General features: G+C 44.2%; 1 protein-coding gene across 4 annotated transcripts in view; it reads right to left on the bottom strand.

Annotated features, from left to right (window-relative positions):
* The window catches only part of ARFGAP2 (ARF GTPase activating protein 2), an 885,096-nt gene that overhangs the window by 509,382 nt on the left and 354,913 nt on the right, over positions 1 to 20,801 (bottom strand). For all 4 annotated transcript variants that reach the window (XM_069623180.1, XM_069623182.1, XM_069623181.1 and 1 more), the window contains one exon: positions 1,734 to 1,859. In XM_069623180.1, the coding sequence (XP_069479281.1) occupies positions 1,734 to 1,859 (126 nt within the window). The remainder of the gene's footprint in view (positions 1 to 1,733; positions 1,860 to 20,801) is intronic.

The following is a 20,801-nucleotide window of genomic DNA, read 5'->3' as shown; positions in this document are numbered from 1 at the left end:
GGCCAGCAAAGCTGGGATGCTCTGGAATTCTAAGACCATCTGCTGAATGTTGGAAGCTCTGTCCTCAGTGGTGGAAGAAAGCCTTCCCCTTTGATGAGTTCAGGACCGCCCAGATGAACTGAAGCTTTGGTCATAGTGTCATCTGGGACTTCTTGAAATTGAGGGTGAAGCCCAGTTTCTGCAGGATGTGGCATGCACAACTCAGATTTTCTCGGGTAAGCTCTTGCGATCAAGCCCTGATAAAACAATTAAAATATGGGAAGGCATGAATGCCTTCCCTTCTCACACTAGCTGCCACTACCAACAACAACTTGGTGTAGACCCCCGGAGTGGAGGTGAGCCGGAATAGCAGTACCTTCAACTGGTAGTGTGCACTGCCGATCACGAATCTCAGGTACCGCCTACACTTGCGATGTATTGGCACATGGAATTAAGCCAACCCTGAAGCTCTGGAGACTGCAGGATCTGCAATAGAGTTATCTTGAATTTGTCTTTCCTGAGGAACTTGTTCAAGCGCCTCCGGTCCAGAATGGGTTGTAGTCTGTCCTTTTTTGGGATTTGGAAATAGTGGGAGTACCATCCTAAATTCCTCTCTTCTAAAGGTGCAGGTTTTATCGCACCTTTCTCTATCGAGCAAGCAATCTGCTGCTGGAGTAGCAGGTCTGGAGGTGTTGGTCTATGGGGAGGGGGAAACATAGGGGGGCATTTGATGAATGGAAGACAGTACCCTGGGAAGACCATCTTCCTGGCCCATGTGTCCCAAGTAATGCTTTGCCATTCTACATAATATTTGGTCAGGTGCCCTTCCACTGGCGAGGGGTCTAGGGTGCGATTATGAATGTTTTGGTACCACTGCATTAGTTTGAGGTGTAAAGCTCTAATAGTTGCATGATGAGCATGCCGAAACAAAAGGCAATGAGGTAATGGGGCATGGTGCCAGCTATTTATATCGGTCACGTAGGGACCAGAGGCCGATGATTGTCAAGAGGCTCTTGACGCTGATGCCGCACAGCACCTCCTGGTGGTTAAAAATTTCTGAAATTGTACTGCTGCTGCAGAATATATCTAAGAGGAGGAATCTTTGTGAAGAACCAATCCATTAGACATACATCAACTCAGTCTGTCCATGAACTGCATAAAACACTGGCAAAAAAGGCCTGCAAGACTTATCCGTTCAAAGTGCATAGATCAATCACTTGCTGCCCAAGTACTGAAAATCACCTGCCTAGTGCAGCAAACATGTGCAGATTTCAGGCTTCCCATGCAATGTTACTCTTCTGCCAGTAACTTCGTTCTGACATAAGGCAACATTCAATGAATAGGAGGAATCCTCGATTGAGGAGCGTGGATAAACGGGCCTCTGAAGTGACAGACTGTGGGAAGAGAATGTTAGACTGCTGGGGTAATGAAAAGAAAGTGCTATAGTAATATAGAGAGTGGAAGCTGGAGGGATGAAAAGAGCAAAGGCTACCTGAACTAACTGGGAACAGACAAAGAAGGCCTAATCTAGTGATAAAAAAGGAAGTTAAGTGTGACAAAGGAAGGAATTTCTGTTTTGGTGTAGGGAGAAATAGATGCTGGAGTGATGGGAGCGACAGAAAGGGATACTGGAGTGATGGAAGGTGCATGATACAGATGGGATTTTAAAAGGAGCAGAGGTATTGGGAAGGGACCGAAGTGTATTGTACAGGTCACGATGCATGTGCCACCTGGGTCCTGAATAGTAGACTTACTTGGGAGGTCCAGAGGTGAAGCTGGAGTCATCAAGAAGGTCTAGCTGCGAGCGGGATGATTTTGCTGCCACTGGCGTCTCTTGTTCTATAACCTGCATCTCAGAGAGCACAGAGTGCGACACTGAGCTAGGAAAAAAAAAAAAACACAGGGTGAGTGGAGACTAAAGTACACAACAAGAGAATAAGTGATGGAAGGTTAGCAGGATGGAGAGGACAACAATTAAGGGACATCTGATTACAGAGTATAAATCCATGGAAGGAGCCAGACGAAGTGAGAATACAGCGATCATGGGATTGGAAATGGTTAAATGAGAATGAGACCCACTCTGAGCTAAGAACAAAAGAGGGAATAGAAAGATAGCAAAAATATAAGGGAAAAAAGAATAGCAAGGGTTTAAACAGGTAACAAAAAGAGCTGGAAAACCAGACAGACTAAGGAGACAGAGCAACATTAAAAGTGATGACATTTTTAACAACATTAAATACTGATCCCTTTAACAGGCGACTACTCCACTGACCTCACTGCTCTCAACAACATTTAGTATATTATCCAAGAATGGATGGCCAAGCACGGCCTATGCCTCAAAGACGACAAGACTGAGCTTCTTCTCCTAGGATCCCAACCCAGACTTAATAAACTTGACAAACTATCAGGCATTCACTATAGACGGCAATAACATCATTGTCTCCAACAGCGTCAAAACTTTAGGAATCTACCTCGATTCCTCCCTCACACTGACAAGACAGATCAATTCCATCTCATCCGCCACTGCTTACACCTGTAAGCTCATCAATGCTAGCAGACCTTATCTCACACCAAAAAACAAAGCACACAAGTGAATAGGTTCAAGAACACCATTGCTCATACACGCGAAATCCCACAATTCTTTGTGTAAACTCTGCCGTTTCTTCAATGAGACAATACTCAGAGGTTATATCGTAGAGAAAAAAATCTCTCAGACACAATTATTTTATATTGGAACTGTGTGAGTGGTATACATAAAAGCACAATTCCAGGGAGAAACAGACCTCAAAATGGTTTCTTGGACCACAACAGAACAAACAAGAATATGTTTTCAACACACTGTATCAAGGCGTTTTTCAGGCAAAAATAAAGACAGTGTGTGTATAAAAACCCAATCTGTGTGAGGGTTTGTCAAAAATGCACAATTCAATGGTGTGAAGTTACAAAACAAGGTTCTTAAAACAACATAAAACATTTACAAGGACACAAAAGAGAAATTTGCATGTGTGGACAGCAATATATGTGCTGTAGTTTCAGGGAAATAGTGCATCTACACCAGGTGTTTCGGCCATTTAGAGTTGAGCTAGATGAGCCTCATCATTCATATGGCCATCATCAGGACGGGTTCTGTGTGAAATGACGTCTGTGCTGCAGGGGAGGGAGACCACAATCAGACGGGTTGCTCATGCTCCCTTTTATTGCATGTTGCTAGGAAAGAATTCCTTTATTTTGGTTGAAAATTGTAATTTATTAGGCTATTTCTGAGAGGAACCAACATTACAATATACCATTTGGTACACAAAAATCCTAGTAATATTCACGGCAATATGCAAAATAGTCTTGCAGTGGCACCTTGCACAACAGTCTTGCAGTGCCACCTTGTAGTAACTCAAACATAGAAATGTACATATGAACGTTACTGTACCTGTCAAGCCCCTCCTACCCTTCTAACGCCTTCCCCCCCCCCCCTCCCATCCTAACCCTCTTGGTGGAACAACGAGATTGGGTAATGGACGAGGAAAAGCCATCAAAGAGATACTACGGGGATTGAAAACCGGTTTTATAATCCTTTTACACTTGGAGGTTAGCCTGGCCCAATATTTAGTATTTTTAGGTCCCTTTAATGCTGACATAGCTTAGTCCTTCCCACTGTAACATTCGAACCTTTATCCATGCCTACGACCTGTAATACTCCAAGAAGGAAAGCCATTCCACATGGACATGGGATTCCAGTAGTACAGCTGTCAACTTTCAATATCGTACAGTTCATACGCCTTGCTTATCGATTCCTTACGTGTTGGCAGGTGGCTTCTCTTCCAGTAGATGGTGAGGCAGACTCTTGCTGCCAATAGCAGATTGCTTGGCATATGAGATAATACATATCCATCCTCTTGATTTCCAAGGCTAAATAGTACCAATAAAAGGGGATAGTGTCCTGTTAATGCCGCCTATGTCTTTAATTCATGCTCAAACCTCTTTCTATAATTGCTGCAGTAGAGGACATTCCCACCACGTGTCAAAGTTACTTATATTATTACAGTTCCTCCAACAATTGGGGCTCACATTTAGATACATTTTTGAAAGCCTAAAGTGGGTGAGGTGCCATCTAAATAAGTCTACTGTTATGCCTTTTGTATTGCACTGCTATGGTGGAAGACCAAACTGCTCTATAGATTGTCCGCCATATATGTGTTACTTCTTGTAGTTTAATGTCCCTCGTCCATAGCTTCTGTGTATTAGGGGTGTCTAAGTGGCCACTAGTCAAAAAAGAGGTATAGTGCCTCAAAATGATTCGCTTTGATCCCACATGTGTGGGAAGCACTTGTTCAAACAATGTTAGCAGGCATTTCAAGGCGTTCACCCATTTGCGGACCATTAGAGAACCTTTCAGGTGTTAGTATAATGAAGATTGTCTTTATTCTATTAAAGACACGGAGGCGAGCATTATGCTTTGTCTCCTTTATTACTGCTTCCAACAGCTTTTAAAATCTTTTCTTTTTTTTTTTTTTTTTTTTTTAACCGTTTGAAAGAGCCAAACAGGCATTAAACCCATAACAAAAAAGAAACATGCTATGAAGGGGTATCCCAACTACATCTCCCATGAGACCTAGCAGCATAGTAGTCTTGAGCCACAGTCCTGTTGCCCAATGAGAGCTCCCCTGCTGATACAAATCCTTGCTGCTCTAGGTCCCTTCCTCTTCTTTTTCCGAGTTGTTTCAACATGTACAACAGTCTAAGTAAACAGTCTTAGATAACTTGTTCTGTCCTCGCTATACTGCCGTGATTCGCATCTCTCCTTCTCAATTGGATCCTCTCTCCATATTCTCCCTGCTGATCTCATGGGCAATCAATCTCAAGAGTTCTTTTGCTCGTCCCCTATGTCGAAAGATCGATATCGTTAGGGAGGGGAATGCGCTCATATAAAACTTAATACATAGTACATTATACATTTCATCATTCAGCGAAATTCCCAGTGGGAGGGATAATGCTTGCCTCTGTGTCTTTAGTTTAGTTTATTATTTGATAATGCACTGCAAACCCAGGGGTAGCCGGGCGCAGCAGTTACAAGAATACTTAGGCTTAGGTTGCATACATAGGTGATATATAACAAATGCAGTACATGTATTATTGATGAATTTGCATGAATACAGGTATACAGCATGTACAAGTGAATACAAAGATGCAAAGTACGGGTCCCTTACATGAGATAGTCTATTGAGAAGTTTCAGAGGTGTCAGTTAGATAAGTGTGCTAGTCGATCCAAGGCTAGCGCAGAGGCGTCAATTGTAGATCATTAGTCCATAGCCAATTTTTCACATTACATCTAAATCTAGGGTAGGCTGGCGCTCAATGCGGTGGGGAGTGCATTCCAGGCACGGGCAGCTCTAACCCGGAAACTTGCTCTACCCGCTTTAGATAGTCTAAATCTGGGTATTTCAAGTAGGAGGTGGTTGGCAGCTCTAGTGTGGTGAATAGAGGATTTTCTAGTCAGTCTAGCCGAGACATAGGGGGGCGCAGTATTATTCAGGCCTTTATAGGTAAGGGATAGCGTCTTGAGGAGGACTCTGTCCCTAATTTTTAACCAGTGATGGTCTTTCCTGATGTTGGATATGTGGGCTCTGCGGGGTATGTCCAAAGCTGCCCTAAGAGAATTGTTCTGAAGTATTTGCATTTTATTTATGACAGTTTTACTAGCGCCTACATAGAGGGCATTACAGTAGTCCAATTTAGACATTACTAAGGCATTAGCTAGTGTAATGCAATTATTTGGAAAGGTAAGGTCGGCAGGCCCTTATTAATTTGCAAGTGTAAACTGTGGAGGAAGCTAGGGAGTTAACTTGTTTTTTGAGAGATAATGTGGAGTCGAGGTAAAAACCTAGTGTTTTTACCTCAGTTGCCACTTTAATTATACTGCCATATATGTTAAAGGCACGATAATTAGGGCTACGTTTTTTGAGGTTAGAGTCGGAACCCAGGATCAGTATCTCTGTTTTGTCATCATTCAGGCAGAGGCCGTGGGAGGCCATCCATGCCTGAACGATGAGGTAAATCTTATTTACTAGAGCTGTGTCTTCGACAAAGTTGCCAGATAGGGGTAAGAGGATCTGCCTGTCGTCCGCGTAATTAGTGCAAGTTACCCCCAGTCTGTCCAGTTTGTCGAAGAGTGGCTTAGTGAAGATATTGTACATAGTAGGGGAGACACATGAACCTTGTGGGACACCACAGGTGATTTGTATTGGGTCCGCTGAGGCTGAAGGGGAGAAGACTCATCGTACGGTTGGCTAGGAAGGATTGTACCCAGGCTATAGCTTCACTTGAGAAATGGGCGGCAGACGCTAGGTGGTTGCATAACACTGCAAGGTCCACAAGGTCAAAGGCCACCGATAAGTCAAGGAGGAGCATAGCTGTTTTACCTTTATCCTTCAACTCGTCGATTTGTGTCTTAAGATCGATAAGGGCTGTTTCAGTGCCATGTAATGGTCTGAATCCAGATTGGCGTGATCCTTGTAGTTGGTTCATCTCCAGGTAGTTTTGATCTGGAGGTAGGCTACTCTATCGATGATTTTAAGGAGGAATGGGACCGTAGTAATAGGCCTGTAATTGGTGGGGATGGCTGGGTCAAGGGTCTGTTTTTTTTTAGAAGAGGCAGTACCCAGGATTCTTTAAGGTTCGTGGGTACGGTGCTGGATCTAAAAGAGGCATTGATTAGTTTCGAGATGAAGGGTGCTAGATCTCTTGCAGCGTCCTTAATGACTTGTACTGGGCAATTGTCCCCTTGGCAGTTAGAGGGCTTCAGTGATGAGATCACCTTTTCAGTTTCCAAAATGGATATGTTAGTACATCTGAAAGGTTTGCAATTACTTTGGGTGGCTGTTCTGGGTGTGTTGGTTGAGTAGGTGGTATGGGTTCTTGTAGGGCTCAAGGATACTTTCTTATTTGCGGTTTTGGTTTGTAGAGTTACAATTTTGTTAGCTAAGGCATTTTGGATACTAGTGCACCATCATTTGTCCTTGGGGACGTTGTCTGTGGGGGCAATGGGATTTTCCATTTCCCGAAGGATGGAGAAGAGTTCTTTGGAATTAGAGTTAGCTTTACTAATTCTTTCATTAAATGTGTCTTTTTTGGTTTGGATTATTTCCTTCTTATATTTTTTTGCAAGGTTGTCAAGACGGGTTTTATTCTCCACCGAGGGTGTATGCCTCCAGATAGTTTGGAGTTTATGTTTTTGGCTTCGTAGTTCTTTGAGTTGCGGGGTGAACCATGAGTTAAGATGAGATTCTCGTTTACCTTTGCGTAATTTGATAGGGGCAATTGTATCCAGGGCTGTGGACATAGCATTGTTAAATGTTTCAACTAGCGTATTAGGATCAATGATAGTGTCGCTAACAGTAAGGGCTGGTAGAAGGAGTGGGAGCACATTTTCAGCCGTAATATCTTTTTTGCTTCTAGTTGGCATGGGGGGGGGGTACTGATTTCTGATTCTTTGGTTTAGGCGGCTCTATAGTTAATGAGAAGCAGATGAGGTGGTGGTCAGTCCACGTTTGTGGTAGAATGTTAGCGATGGTAGAGGTACAGTTTCGGTTGGGTATCCAGTCTAATATCCGTCCTTTTGAATGCGTAGGGGCTAGAACTTTTTGGGTGAGGCCATGATCAACTAGGATTGATTGAATGGAGTAAACTTGTTTGTCCTCATCATCATTAAAGCCCAGGTTAAAGTCACCTAATAGAAGGAGCTGGGTAGAGTCTTTGATGTTATTGGTAAGGAGGCTGGATAAGTCTTCCTCAAAGTTACCTAGTGGTCTATACACCAGGACGACAGTTGGTGTACTGTTATTAGATATAGGTATTAGCCGACAGAAGTTTGCAGGATGTTATTTCCGGGTGAGGGGTAAATCTTACATCTAGTTTAGTTTTAGCAATGATGGCCATGCCACCTCCTCTAGAGTTAGGCCGGTCGACTCTTAGTACGTTATAGTTGTAAGGTACGGCAATCATGAGTGCAGGACCTGTGGCATCATGGAGCCAGGTCTCGGTGATTGCTAGGAGATCTAAGTTGTCCATGGCAAATATGTCGGCAATCTCTGTGTTGTGTTTGTGTGCTATAAAGGATCTTGCATTAACGAGGGCTCCTGATAAGGTGGTGGTTGTAGTTTTTTCTTGGGTGAGTCTAGGATTGGGAGTGTCGGACGTGGGTGGGATTGAAGTCAGACCTAATGGTTTAGTTCTTTTATTTTTGACATCATAAAGGCGTGGCAGTCTCGCTCTAAATCGAGTGTTTCTCTCTTGCAATTTGCAAGGTGTGGAATTAGTGTGGGCTATTGTTATGGTGATGGTTAGAGGAGTCCAGACTATGTATGCGAGGCCAGTTTTAGAGGTGTACATGTTAGGAAACAGGTAGCGAAGGGGCATCTGTATTTGACAAACCCAACAGTGGCTGGGATGCAAGCAGCATAGTATAATTAACTTCGACCCAACCCTATTAGCGACTAAGTTGCATATATCAGAGGGTACCTAGATTTGACAATCCCTTCAGCGACTAAAATATGCATACATCAAGGGCACCTAGATTTGAAAATCCTGCCAGCGACCAAAGGGTGCATACATCAAGGGCCCCTAGATTTGACAATCCCATCAGCAACTAAGAGTGCATGCATCGAGGGCACCTAGATTTGATAATCCCAGCAGCGACTATAGAATCAAGACTTCCTGCACTAGGCGCTTGGGCAATCTTCATTCTATGACAAGACCGGAGGCAAACATTATGCTTGTTCAAAGCATTGCACTACTGCTGAGGCAATGTTGGATACTGGCTTGAAATGAAAGGTTCTGAAAACCGAGTCGCTGGACCAGTCTGCTGCCTTCATGATCTCTTGCAGCGGAACTCCAGCTGCAAAAGCTCTGGAAGCCATAGCCCCTCTGGTCGAGTGCGCTCCAAATACGGAGGTATCTATTCCTGCCAGCTCCATAACTTCTTTTACCCATCTCGCTATAGTGACAGGCGCTACTGCTTTATAAGGCTTCCTGCACGCTATCAATAGCTGAGTCACATACTGTAGCCTTATCGCGGATGTTGTGCCTCATAGCATTTTCTGCACTGTGCTATGCCAAGTTTGCAGTTATCTGGAAAATACGGGTATGTAATAACCTTAGAGTTGGTCTTAGTACGCTGCGCGATGTTAAACGCTACGCCCCCTGGATAAAATATTTTTCTGTCCATTTCCAGGGCTTGGACATCTGAAACCCTTCTACATGACACTAGGCAGAGTAGTGTGGCTAATTTTCCCGACAGTTGTCTCCCTGATTGTAGGTCATTTCTTGGCCATTGCTCGAATAAGTGGAGGATCTTGTTAACGTCCCAAAGGGATGAGTATCTTGGTAGAGGGGGCTTGCTTACTTGAACCCCTTTGAGAAGCCTAACTACTGCAAGGTGCTTTCCCCCCGGGACTCCGTCTACTAGATCGTGCCCGGCTGAAATAGCTGACCTGTACTCTCCCACTGTCCTAAACGCTCTGCCTGTAGAAGGTAGGGACGGTAAAAAATTTAAGACGTGAACTATAGGAGCTGAAACAGGAGGAATACCCCTCCCCCTGCACCATAGTTCCCAGGCTTGCCAAACTGAATTATAGCTCTGAACCGTGTAAGGGGCCCATGAAACTTTGATAAACCTGTAGCTTCCTCTGAAAGTCCTGGCAAACACCATCTGTGCCTGAAATTCTGCAGGCTAGAAGGGTCAGCGTCCGGGTCCTGTATCAGCAGATGCGTAGCTCCCGCTCGATCGGATAGGAGATCCGATCTGTGAGAAATCCTCTGGGGGAAATCCATGGAAAGTTCCATCAGAACTGGAAACCACACTTGCGACTTTCATTCTGGTGTCACCATGACCAGATCCGCCTTGTCCCTGCGTGCCTTTGCTAGTACCCGCATCACGAAGGGGAGAAAGGCATATTGAATGTGGTCTCCCCCGTTGTGTAGGAACTCATCTGTCCCTGCTGCTTCTGGATCTAGTCTCCAGCTGAAATATCTCAGCAGGTGAGTGTTTAGCCTCGAGGCAAATAGGTCCGCATATAACGGTCCCCACCTCTGCTGTAATTTGTCGAAGAATGAGCTGTGTAATTTACAGTCTCTGAAGTCTGTTAGAATTCGGGAGTTCCAGTCTGCTACTGTATTCATCGCTCTCAGAAGATACTCTGCTTTGAAGAAGAGCTTCTTTTCTAGGCAAAAGGGCCAGAAATCCTTTGCTAGCTCTGCTAGAATCTTGTACTTCATGCCCCCAAGCTTGTTGATATACTCGACAGCTGATATATTGTCCATCCATAGTAGGATGCAACATTTTGCCCGGACCTTGGTAAATGCTTTGACAGCGAAGGATCCTGCGAGAAGCTCCAAGCCATTAATATGGAGAGCTAGTTCTTCCTGAGACCATTCTCCCCCCCCGTCGGATTGTGGCTGCATCTGGCTCCCCAGCCTGACCTGCTGGCATCTGATTCTATAATAAACTCTGGCACGTCTCCGAATATGGCTCGGCCGTTCCATACTTCCATATTGTGGAGCCACGAGAAGCTCCGTTCTACTGTCTTCGTCCAGGGGTACTTGGTGGGGATATCTCCATCCCTTCTGCAAGTATTTTATCTTGAGCCTCTGAAGAGCTTGACAATGTAATGGGCCGGGGAAGATCACCAGGATAGAGGCTGCGAGCAGTCCAATTATCCTGGCTAGATTGCGTAGCGATATATCCTGTCTCCGGAGCGCTGTTCTCAGATCCTTCTTTATGGACCTTATCTTCGGCGCTCAGAGCTCTAGCGTGGCATTCCTCATATTGTAAAGCCTAGAAAGTCCAACCTCTTGCACGGAGTCAGTGCCAACTTCTCTGTGCTGACCAGAAATCCTAACCCTGACATCAAGGATGTTGCCCATTGCACTTGCTTCTGCAACCTTTCCTTGTTTTCTGCCAGGAGGAGTATGTCGTCCAGATAGACTATCGTTTGAATTCCCTGAAATAACATGCGCTCTCTTTTTTTTTTTTTAATACTAATTACGCTGTGCGCTCGTAATTCTACATTTTCGCTGCTTTAATAACAACAGTGGACTCTACGCGCATTCTGTAAGATAATGAGCATGTATATGTAAATAATGGGGAAAGCCACCAAATGGTACTTAGCTTGTTGGACAAGAGCAAAAAAAGAAGAGGAAGGGACCTAAAGCAGCAAGGATTTGTATCAGCAGGGGAGCTCTCATTGGGCACAGGACTGAGGCTCAGGACTACTATGCTGCTAGGTCTCATGGGAGATGTAGTTGGGACACCGCTTGATAGCATGTTTCTTTTTTGTTATGGATTTGTTTTTTATGCCCGTTTGGCTCTTTCAAACTGTAAAAAAAAAAAAAAAAATGAAGATTTTAAAAGCTGTTGGAAGCAGTAATAAAGAAGATAAAGCATAATGCTCGACTCCGATCTTGTCATATAATAAGTGGGGTGGGGGTTAATAGGTTATACCTGCAGGGCTTCTTCTAGTACCTCTATTTTAGGAAACAACCCTCTTTCCAAGCCTGTCCTGCTCTAACAAGCCCTGCCTCATAATATGGCTGAAATCATATGGGGTCCACTATTTTATTTCTAATGGTGTGAGCCCATATACAGCTAAAATGAGACTGTCGCAATGTGACGCCTTCCATTTCCTTGTATTTCCTCCATAAGTCCCAGAATACAGACAAAATTGGGTGGGTTCGTATTTTGTATAAGTACCTATCAAGAACCCATATGCATTCCCCAAAAAAGGCAGTTTTTCAAATCTATCCACTGCTTATTTTTGTCTTCCCTTAGGTGGTCCACCAGTATACAATACTGTGTTGCTTTTAAATATTCACAAAATGTCTGGGAACCCCATCCCTCCTCCGGCTGTATCAAGGCATTCTATTCTATTTGCTGCCTTTTCCCTGCCAATAAGAATGCAAGGAGTGTTTAAATATTTTTGTGGAAAGTATCTGGTAGTGTTGTGATGGGCCTGAAACAAAAACAGCAATCTCGGCAGAATATTCAGTTTTATAGACCCGAGACGTGCCACCCACGATAACATGATCTCTGATTGTTTTTTATGTCTTCAAAAAAGATATCCCATAACAGTGGGTAATTTGTTTTATAAAGGTCATTTATCTTCCCAGTGATAGTTACTCCCAAATATTTAATACCATCAGCTTGCAGGAGAATTCTGTGACTTGTCAATTGGTGGCTTATCTGAGAGACCTTTTTCAATGAGGCTAGGGCCACTGTTTTATTCAGGTTAATTTTAGAACCTGACATCTTCCCATATTCTATGATAGTTGTGGTAAGTGTCGGTACCAAGGTCTCCGGGTGTGTTACATAGGCCAGTAGGTCATCTGCATATAAGGAGAGCTTGTATTCCTGGTCATACCTCACTAGAACCTGTAACTGTGCCCTCAAGTGTTTAGACCTGGCCGCAGGCTCCAGTGCCAGTGCAAAAAAAACCAGGCACAGTGGGCACCGCTGTCAGTTCCCGCGACTCATTTGGTATTCCGTTGACGCCACCCCGTTAGAAATCACTTTGGCCCTGGAGTTTCTGTAAAGAGTCATTGCGCCCGTGAGCCATCTGGGGCCAATGCCACCTCACATATAACCACCTCCATAAAAGGGCATTCAACCCTGATGAAGGCCTTTTCAGCATTGATGGAAATCAAGATGGAGTCCACATCAATGTCACTAATCTCTGCTATAAGATCCAGGGGCTTACGAATATTGTCCGCCCCTTGCCTACCCCTTATAAAGCATACCTGATCATTGTGTTTTAATTTAGGTAACACCATACGCAATCTCTCCGCCAGGACATTAGAGTATATTATTGCATCCACATGGAGCAAGGGAATAGGGTGATAAGATCCACAGTCTAATTGGTCTCTCCCTTACTTAAGGAGTACTATTATTCTTGCCTGTGTAAATATGTCAGGGGCGCTCCCTTTATCCAAAATTTCATTGAAGAACTTTGTTAGGAATGGTGCAAGTAAAAGGATGTGTGTCTTATAGAAAACATTGGTAAACCCGTCCCAACATAGGGCAGGTTCTGCTTTCAACTTTGATATTGCTTTAAGGATTTAGTCACTGTGTCAGGGAATCTCCTCTGTTGATAGTGCCAGAAGGGTAAGATCTGTCAGATATTCATGTATTTCACTCATCCTACACTCATTTTTGGTTGTGTACAACTGAGCATAATATTAGCCAAACAGATGCGCAATTTCTAATGGTTGATTTAGAATCGGGCCCTTTTCATCTTTAATTTTATAGATCGCTCTCTCAGGCGTGGAGCTAACTTTGTATGAACTTTGTCGCATTTTTCATAATACCTCCGTTTTAGATAGTGAAGCTATGCTACTGCTTTTCCCCTTGCAAATATCATTGAGCTCCTGTCTCAATTCCCCGACTTCACTGAGCAATTCATTGTTTAGGTCAATCCTGCTTTCCATGACCTTTGATCGCCTGTTTCAACTTAGATTTGTGTAAGAGCCATTCCCTGTTCTTTGCTGCCCCCTCAGAAATCAATAGGCCACGAAAGGGGAGTCTGGCCGCTTCCCACACCGTACTAAGTGGTAGTTCCCCGAATCATTCAGATGAAAGAAGCCTTTAATTTCCTTAATGAGGGTGTCTTTGAACACAACATCACTGTATAGCGTATCATTGTAGATCCATAGCTTATCTAGTGGCGCGCGTGCGCGGAGATCTAAATGTTGTCCACAAATCGTGATCTGACCAACCTGTTATTTGTATATCGGCCCCAATGATGATATGCTATTGGGTGCCTTCTAGCAAAATATTATCTAGTCTGAAAAATGTCTGATGCAGAGGGGAGTAAAAGGTGAATGTTTGTGCCTGTGGATAGATCGTTCTCCATGTGTCTATGGGATGGCGTTACAACAAAAGAGTGTGTAAGTCATCTCTCTTGTGAACAGGTGGCAGTGTTGCTCTCACCCTCAATGATGTCCAGTCCTGTGTTGAATCTGCTACTATGTTTAGATCACCTCCACAAATAAGCAGTCAGGTTTTCCATGTGTTTAGGAATGATATAACTGTGCTGCAAAAAGGGAGTTTTTGTTGGTTCAGTGCAAACAGAGCATAGTTTTAGCTCAGTGTGGTTGATTCTATCATTCACTCGCCCCTTCATGCCCCTGTGGCCAAGAGTTTTTGAAACAGCACACCCACACTTGCCTTTTTTCTGGGACCGGATGACTCCTCCTAATTCCATACATCGAGGCGTATATTTCTCTCCGTTCTTAAAACAGGTCTCTTGCATAAAGAGTACATCCACTCCCGATTGCTTGAATTCTCTCAGTATCACTGATCGTTTCTATGTGGAATTTCAGGCCTTTTACATTTAGGGACCTGAATCGTATCCCATTATTACACATTATCATACATCATTTTGCTCCTCATTCCTGAACCCCATTCCTTGAACGTACTTTCAAAGAGCTCCCAACATCCATCCCCCCCATTTCTTCAACCTATCTTCTGCCTCCATGTCTTCCCCAAACTAGTGCACAAATAAATGATAGGGATATTCGTTCAGTACCACCTATTTCTGTTCCCTTCCTCTATCTCACCCGCAACCCTAACATCTCAACAGGTGTTGTTTCCCTCCCCATTCTGAGACGCCCTAAGAATCTAGGGCCACCCAAAAGAGACCCCTAGCACATGAAAATATTTATACAAATTTAGAAAGCAAAAACTCCAGTGCTGCTCTTACGTGGCAATAGTGTCATGGCAGCTAATAAAAACCTTGATAACATCTTTTCCCTTTAGGTGAAACCAGAACAATTCCCTGTTTCGTGGTACCGACACCAACGATACCTCTATATTTCAATAATCCAGGCGAAACTGAAATCCATGCTCTTAATCAGGGCGTGTTGAACCTGCAAAATTTCCTCAAGCGTGTTGGGCGACCTCTCCTTGGTTGAGATGTCTGGCTCCAATCCTTCGGGCTTGATTTGCAATATATGTCTCATACTGAGCTGCAATTAGGTAAGATTTGAATATCTATGGCCTGTGTCAACCCCAGCACCTTTTGCTTGGAGTTTGTGATCATCTTCCCTTGTCCCTAGGGCAAGAGAATCTTTGTCCCCTCTCACCTAGTATTTTACTCTTTTTATGGGTGACCTTTCTATGTCTCGCATAGTTTATGGCTGAATTTATAGTTTCCTACAACTTTTGGGCTTTGGCTGGGTTGCCCCTATGGGCTTCCCTGTCAATTTATTTTTATTGTATTGGGTGAATTACTGTTCCCAAGGGGTAAAGAGGGATTTTACATAATGAGCCAGCACATCCCACCTTATGTGGAGTGCTGGGGGGATACAATAGATCACTCTTGCTTACTTACCTGTAGCATTTGTCTTACAATTGCAAGTTTTCTTGAATGGCTAGTGGCATTTTTCTTACCTTTATGACTTTGTGATTTTTACTCGCACGCTGTTAATTCCGCCTCGGTAATACACAGAAGGGCCACTTTTTCCTAAAATGGTGGGATCCTTTTTTTACGCCATTTCTTGCTTGCTTGTAGTCTCCGAGGTCTTCCCCTGCCATTCTAGGCGGGAAGGACTTTAGTGGGACTTGTCTTCGATGGGAATCCTTTTTATTCCCAGCCAAGGCTCCAGAGTGTCTGAGAAGGCAGGAAGCGAAGGGTGGGGAGGGGGGGGGGGGGTCAAAACTCTGCATCCCTTTGTCTTTCACCTTGCCTGAAATGAGACCAGTCTCAACAGGGGGCTGGCTGTCCTGATTGGATTGGACAGCCAGACAGCCCTTTTCTGTAAAATGCAGGGAAAGATTGCAGAAGTTGTGCTGTAATTCCTGTTAAATGCTCCGAACCTGGAAGCTGCTGACAAGCCGACCACTGGAGCTGAAATGGAAGAGGAAGATGAAGAAACAACGGCTGTGGTGATTTCCTGCGGCCAGAGAGCCTGCTGTGTAACCGAAGCCTGCTGTAACCCCTCCTTCCAATCGATCTGGGGATCCCGAAAATGAAGTCTCTGACCCAGAGCCTGGTGAGATCCACTAGACTCAAGAAGACTTGCATTTTGAGGCATCCCACATCGTGCTGCGACCTTGTGGGGCTGCAATACCCCAATACCCTGGGACTTTGAGCCATTGTGCAGTGCATGGTCTTGCGAATCGAGCTAAAACCTTGGTGGTCTCCTCCTGCCTCTCCAGAGACACTATTTAAATCCTTGAAGTCCCCTGGACCAGATTACAGACGAGAATATGATCAGCAATATTCAGTCTTCTCCTGGCTCCTGAAAAGGGCACCAAAACAACAGAGCCGCATGCAGCCATGAAGAAACTCTTGCCTGGAGCCTTCTCCGTTGATCCCTGCTGCAAAGTCCCTTCCAAAGCCCTATCTTCCATCTTCATGACAAAGGAATCCGTCGACCAAGTTTTTGGCTGCAGATCCTGCTGCAACTCTCTGTGCTGAGGTACTATGTTGGCTGGGATATTTACTTATCTTAAGCCCAAGTGATTTCTGTTAAGCTTTTGGGGTGTTTCCTGTGATTGGGAGGCCTCTCATCCAGTTCACCCATGACCACTGCTGGAATCCTCCAAGGGTGTCTTCTACGAAGTCCCTGGACCCTAACTAACTCTAAAGTGAACTACTTACTGGTTTGAACAGTCTTCCACAGGAACTCTTGACTTTTTCAGCAACTGAAACTTCTCACCCTGGCTAGAGCTGGGTCCTAGACCACTGGGGGTCCCTCTTCTGCCTCTGAGAGAACTCATGCAATAGACCAGGAAAGGACTGGATAAGAAAAGGATTTTGCATTGAAAAGTATAACAAGTGTTTAAAAGTTACTTACTTGTGGAAAGAGTTGGTTGGTAACAGCCCCTCTGAGAGTGAGCGGTTACAAAAGTTCTTACATACCTGGAATATTTTCTGCTATATTGAAAAGTATATGTAAGGTTATTTTACTCACCTGTGAATTTGTTATGCCTCTTTCCCAAAAGTAATGCTGTTGGCTTCACTTAACTATTTCGTTCAGAATATTAGTTTATAGGTTTACCAACTGGGTCTTGCTTCCCATGACCTGCTGTATAGTCTGCCTAAAATAAAATAAGTATGCCTTGGGTTTTACTTACATTGAATAGCTGTGTGCCATCCAAAAATAAATTAGAGTTATTGCTTACCTTAGTCTGTGTTTCACTGATCTGAAAAGCAACTGTAATTATATATTACAACAAAAGGTCTTACTCATCTGGTAATATTGTGTGTCATCTTGAATGTAGTTACAGGTTTGTACTGGTCCTTGAATCTGTGTTACACTATTCAGAAAAGTATCCTGGTAACAGGGCTGTTTTACTAAGCAATACCTTAAACCAAGTGTCGCTGCATGACTGACAGCGTCTACTTCCCTTGACTTACTGTAATCTAAAAGTAACTGATGGTTTTACTCCCCATGAATAGGTGTGTCCTATATTAAATGTGTTTGATAAGGTCTGACTTCCCTAGTATTACTGTTAGTTTTCTGAACAGGGTTTATGCTTTAGTCTGTGTGCTAGAAAGCATTGTTTTGTGTTTTTATAATTGTGGTTACATACAATGTGATGGTACTTATTTTCCCAGGATTCCTCTTGGTCTGCTTGTATTTAAATAAACCCTTTATTTGTACAATATAGCGTTTCATTGTTTCTTTGGACCATATGTATGCTACAATTTCTTTGTACCAAGCCCTCTCTGCCTCCTAAGATAAGCCTGGCTGCTCGGTCTATGATACCAAATACTCAGGTTGTACAGCATTATACTAAGGGTGGAGATTTGTACTGTCTCAGTTGTATGGTTTTACTAAGCTTCAGAAAAACTGTCCCAACAGCAGCGATCTTCCAACATCAGTTTCTTTAAAAAACATTCAACTTCATCTTTCACTGCGACTATATTAGTCTCCCTGACCCTCAGTCCAGTGAAAATGGGAATCCCCATCTCTACCTTATGTCCCGCTCTTGCTGTCATTAGGTCAAAGGCCAGTACCCTTTCCTTTTTGGCAGGGTCATTGCCGATAAGTCTTGATATATACGGATCTGTGAGCCCTCAAAATCTATCTGCCCTTTCTCTTTTGCCTGCTGGACAATATCCATCATGTGTTGTCCATCGTGTGTTTGTAATAGTGCCAGCCTGTCCCAACCCCTACATGAGGATCCGTGCTTGTTGAGCCTTTCCAAAGTGTCCCTGGATTACTTGGTGGAATGAGCAGCTGTCTCCTGTGTTATGAAGAATTCTCATAAATGTGCTAATTCCTCTCTACCTTAGAGACACCCTGCTCTTTTGCTGACCTTTGGGACTTTGAACTTTTAATTTCAATGTGTTTTCTGTTTCTTTCCTTTTTTTCCAGTTTTAAGATCACTCCATAGGCATCATCTTTTCATGTGTGTTACAGAACATCCTCAGTGCAGTGAACACAGGGAAGCATTTTAGGCTGTCCCAAGGTTTAAACACCTTCTCCGGGATAAACTACTCTTTCCCAGAGAATGTAAAGTTAAATTGACTTTACTAGTCTTTTTAAAGTCCTAGACCCAGCACATACTATCTTCCTATAGAGTGCCGGAGGGGTTACCCTAGTATCCCGTGTCTAGAAACTCATGTAGCACTCAACTGCTACCCTTTCCTATCGAAATGGCTGGTGGCAGTGGTTTTACAACTACCATGATTTTTTCCGACCGCGAAAACCAATAGCTAAAAATCGCGGGAGCCATGTTTTTCAAGATGGCGCCTTAAGCCCCTTTGTTTAAACAGGTCCCAGTCTTCTTTTTTCGCTGTTTATTTATGGAAAGGTCCTTCTAGTGTTTGTCTATGCACACCAAACTAGGTTTGGTCCCTTTGTTTCTATGCCTTTGGCGGGCTTCAGGACTGAAGACTGCCTCTGGCGCCTGAGTGTATGGGCTGGGCAGGAAGTGAGGGAGGTGCCTGAAACTCCCTGTGCTTAGTCTCCTAGGAGACCCAAATGCACTCTGGCATGATTGGCTGGCTGATTGCCTGACAAGGACAGCCACCCTGCTGGGTGAGTGGCAGCTAGGCTGAATGAAAGGGAGAAAACTGTTTAAAAGGCGAGTATCTTGGCTTGGAAGGGAGAGTCGACCACTGGAACAAAAGAACCGAAGACGAGCTGGAAGAGGACGGCTGCTGCAACTCCTGGACCGTTGGTTTGCCCGGTGAAGCCCTGCTGCAGGTCCGAATTGCCAAGTTCATCTCGACAGAGAAGCCCCTTCAAGGACGACTTCTTCCTTTGAGTTGGTGGGACCAATCAACTTGTAAGCCACCTGGAAACCATTCTCTGGGCTGGTTAGGATTAACCAGGGGGGAAGGACACCAGCTTGCGCGCTTGACTACAACTACTCGAACCGAAGATCTTCCATTTTGCCATCTTGTTTAACCAGTCCCCGTGCAGTGCAGGAGTCCCCCGACGTCCTCCCTCTTGTCCCGATGACGGAGGCTCAGGAACATCGAGATCTGCAGGAACTGCCAGGAACCAACATCTTCAGCTGCATCTTTTCTTCATATTAAGGTACTGTCCCAAACCGATTGAGAGAACTGACCACTCGCGGTGAACTTTCCCAACTTGCAGGCCTAATCAGCTTGTGACCCAACATAAGATTCTTTTTCGTACAAACTACTTCTGAGAACTTTGGCAAAGACTTTACCGTTTACTACAAAAACAGCTCTTTCCTATCCAAGACACTAGCCCATTGACTTGGGCCTAGGCCTATTGAACTGAATCGAGTCCTCTAGAGAATTAAAAACGATTTGCACTGCATAAGAAAGTATTTGTGATCTATTTTATTGACTTGTGCCTTTGTACTCCTATTTAAAGTGACTGAAATGCCATTTTGCTCCTATTTCAGCCTAATTTATTCAGAAAAGTATTGTTTTGATACTGAAGTGTATTTGTGTATGATATTAAGTTGCCTCCTTCTAGTGAATGTTTTCTAAATGATTGTGTAATAAATTAATAAGTGTTTTACCAAGAAACCCTGAGTGTGTCTACTTGAACCACTGTGATTGTAAGACCTCTGTGTAACATTGTTTACTGCTCACACTCCATCTTGAGACGAGCCTGGCTGCTCCGCTCACTACCAAAAACTGTGTAATACAGACTTCTACCAAAGGTTGGTTTTGCTTACACCTGTAGTCCTAATTGTATGTGGTGGTCTCAGAGGGTACTGTGTGCAATTCTGCCTAACATCCTGCTACACCTAACTGCACTGGTTGCTGTTCCGAGTCCAGCCTTGGAACTTTGCAGACCTTCAACTGGTGAGACAAGACACCTTCCCGTGCATTTGAGCCTTGCAGGGCCTGTTCTGTTATTTTCGCCACAAGGATCGCCTGCCGGATCGTGGTGACCATCACTGCAACCCGCCTTCTTCACATCTAAAAGGTCCCCTGTGGTCAACTGCTCCATGGACATCTTCATCCTGTCATGCCAAAGGTGTCCAGGTGTCCAGTCTTCAGTACTGTGTCGCCAGAGCACAGAACCGCTGATGAGCTGGATCCAAACCCGATGACCTCTGCACCCACATTCCTTGGACCAAAAATATCCTAGGAGTAAGCAGGCCCAGTGGAAGGAGTAAGCAGGCCCAGTGGATTGAGGACCTTTTGAAGCAGTAGCCGAAGAAATAAGAGTAAAGGGGGCATTGAAAATGTGTACCTATTCCCGTCTCCCTCCCACCGTAGGGTTAAATGGGTGTTAAGTCCTAACTCTACCTATCCCTTGCCTGCCCATGATCGGCGGTGGACTGGTCAAAGAACCACCCGTGCTTCCCCTAGAATAGTGGAAGTGGGAGAGCACTG

The sequence above is a fragment of the Ambystoma mexicanum genome, chromosome 11 (assembly GCF_040938575.1).
Source record: "Ambystoma mexicanum isolate Mex_15411 chromosome 11, UKY_AmexF1_1, whole genome shotgun sequence".
NCBI classification, from domain to species: domain Eukaryota; kingdom Metazoa; phylum Chordata; class Amphibia; order Caudata; family Ambystomatidae; genus Ambystoma; species Ambystoma mexicanum.
Note: the sequence above shows the minus strand (reverse complement) of the source record. Positions and strands in the feature narration are given on the sequence as shown.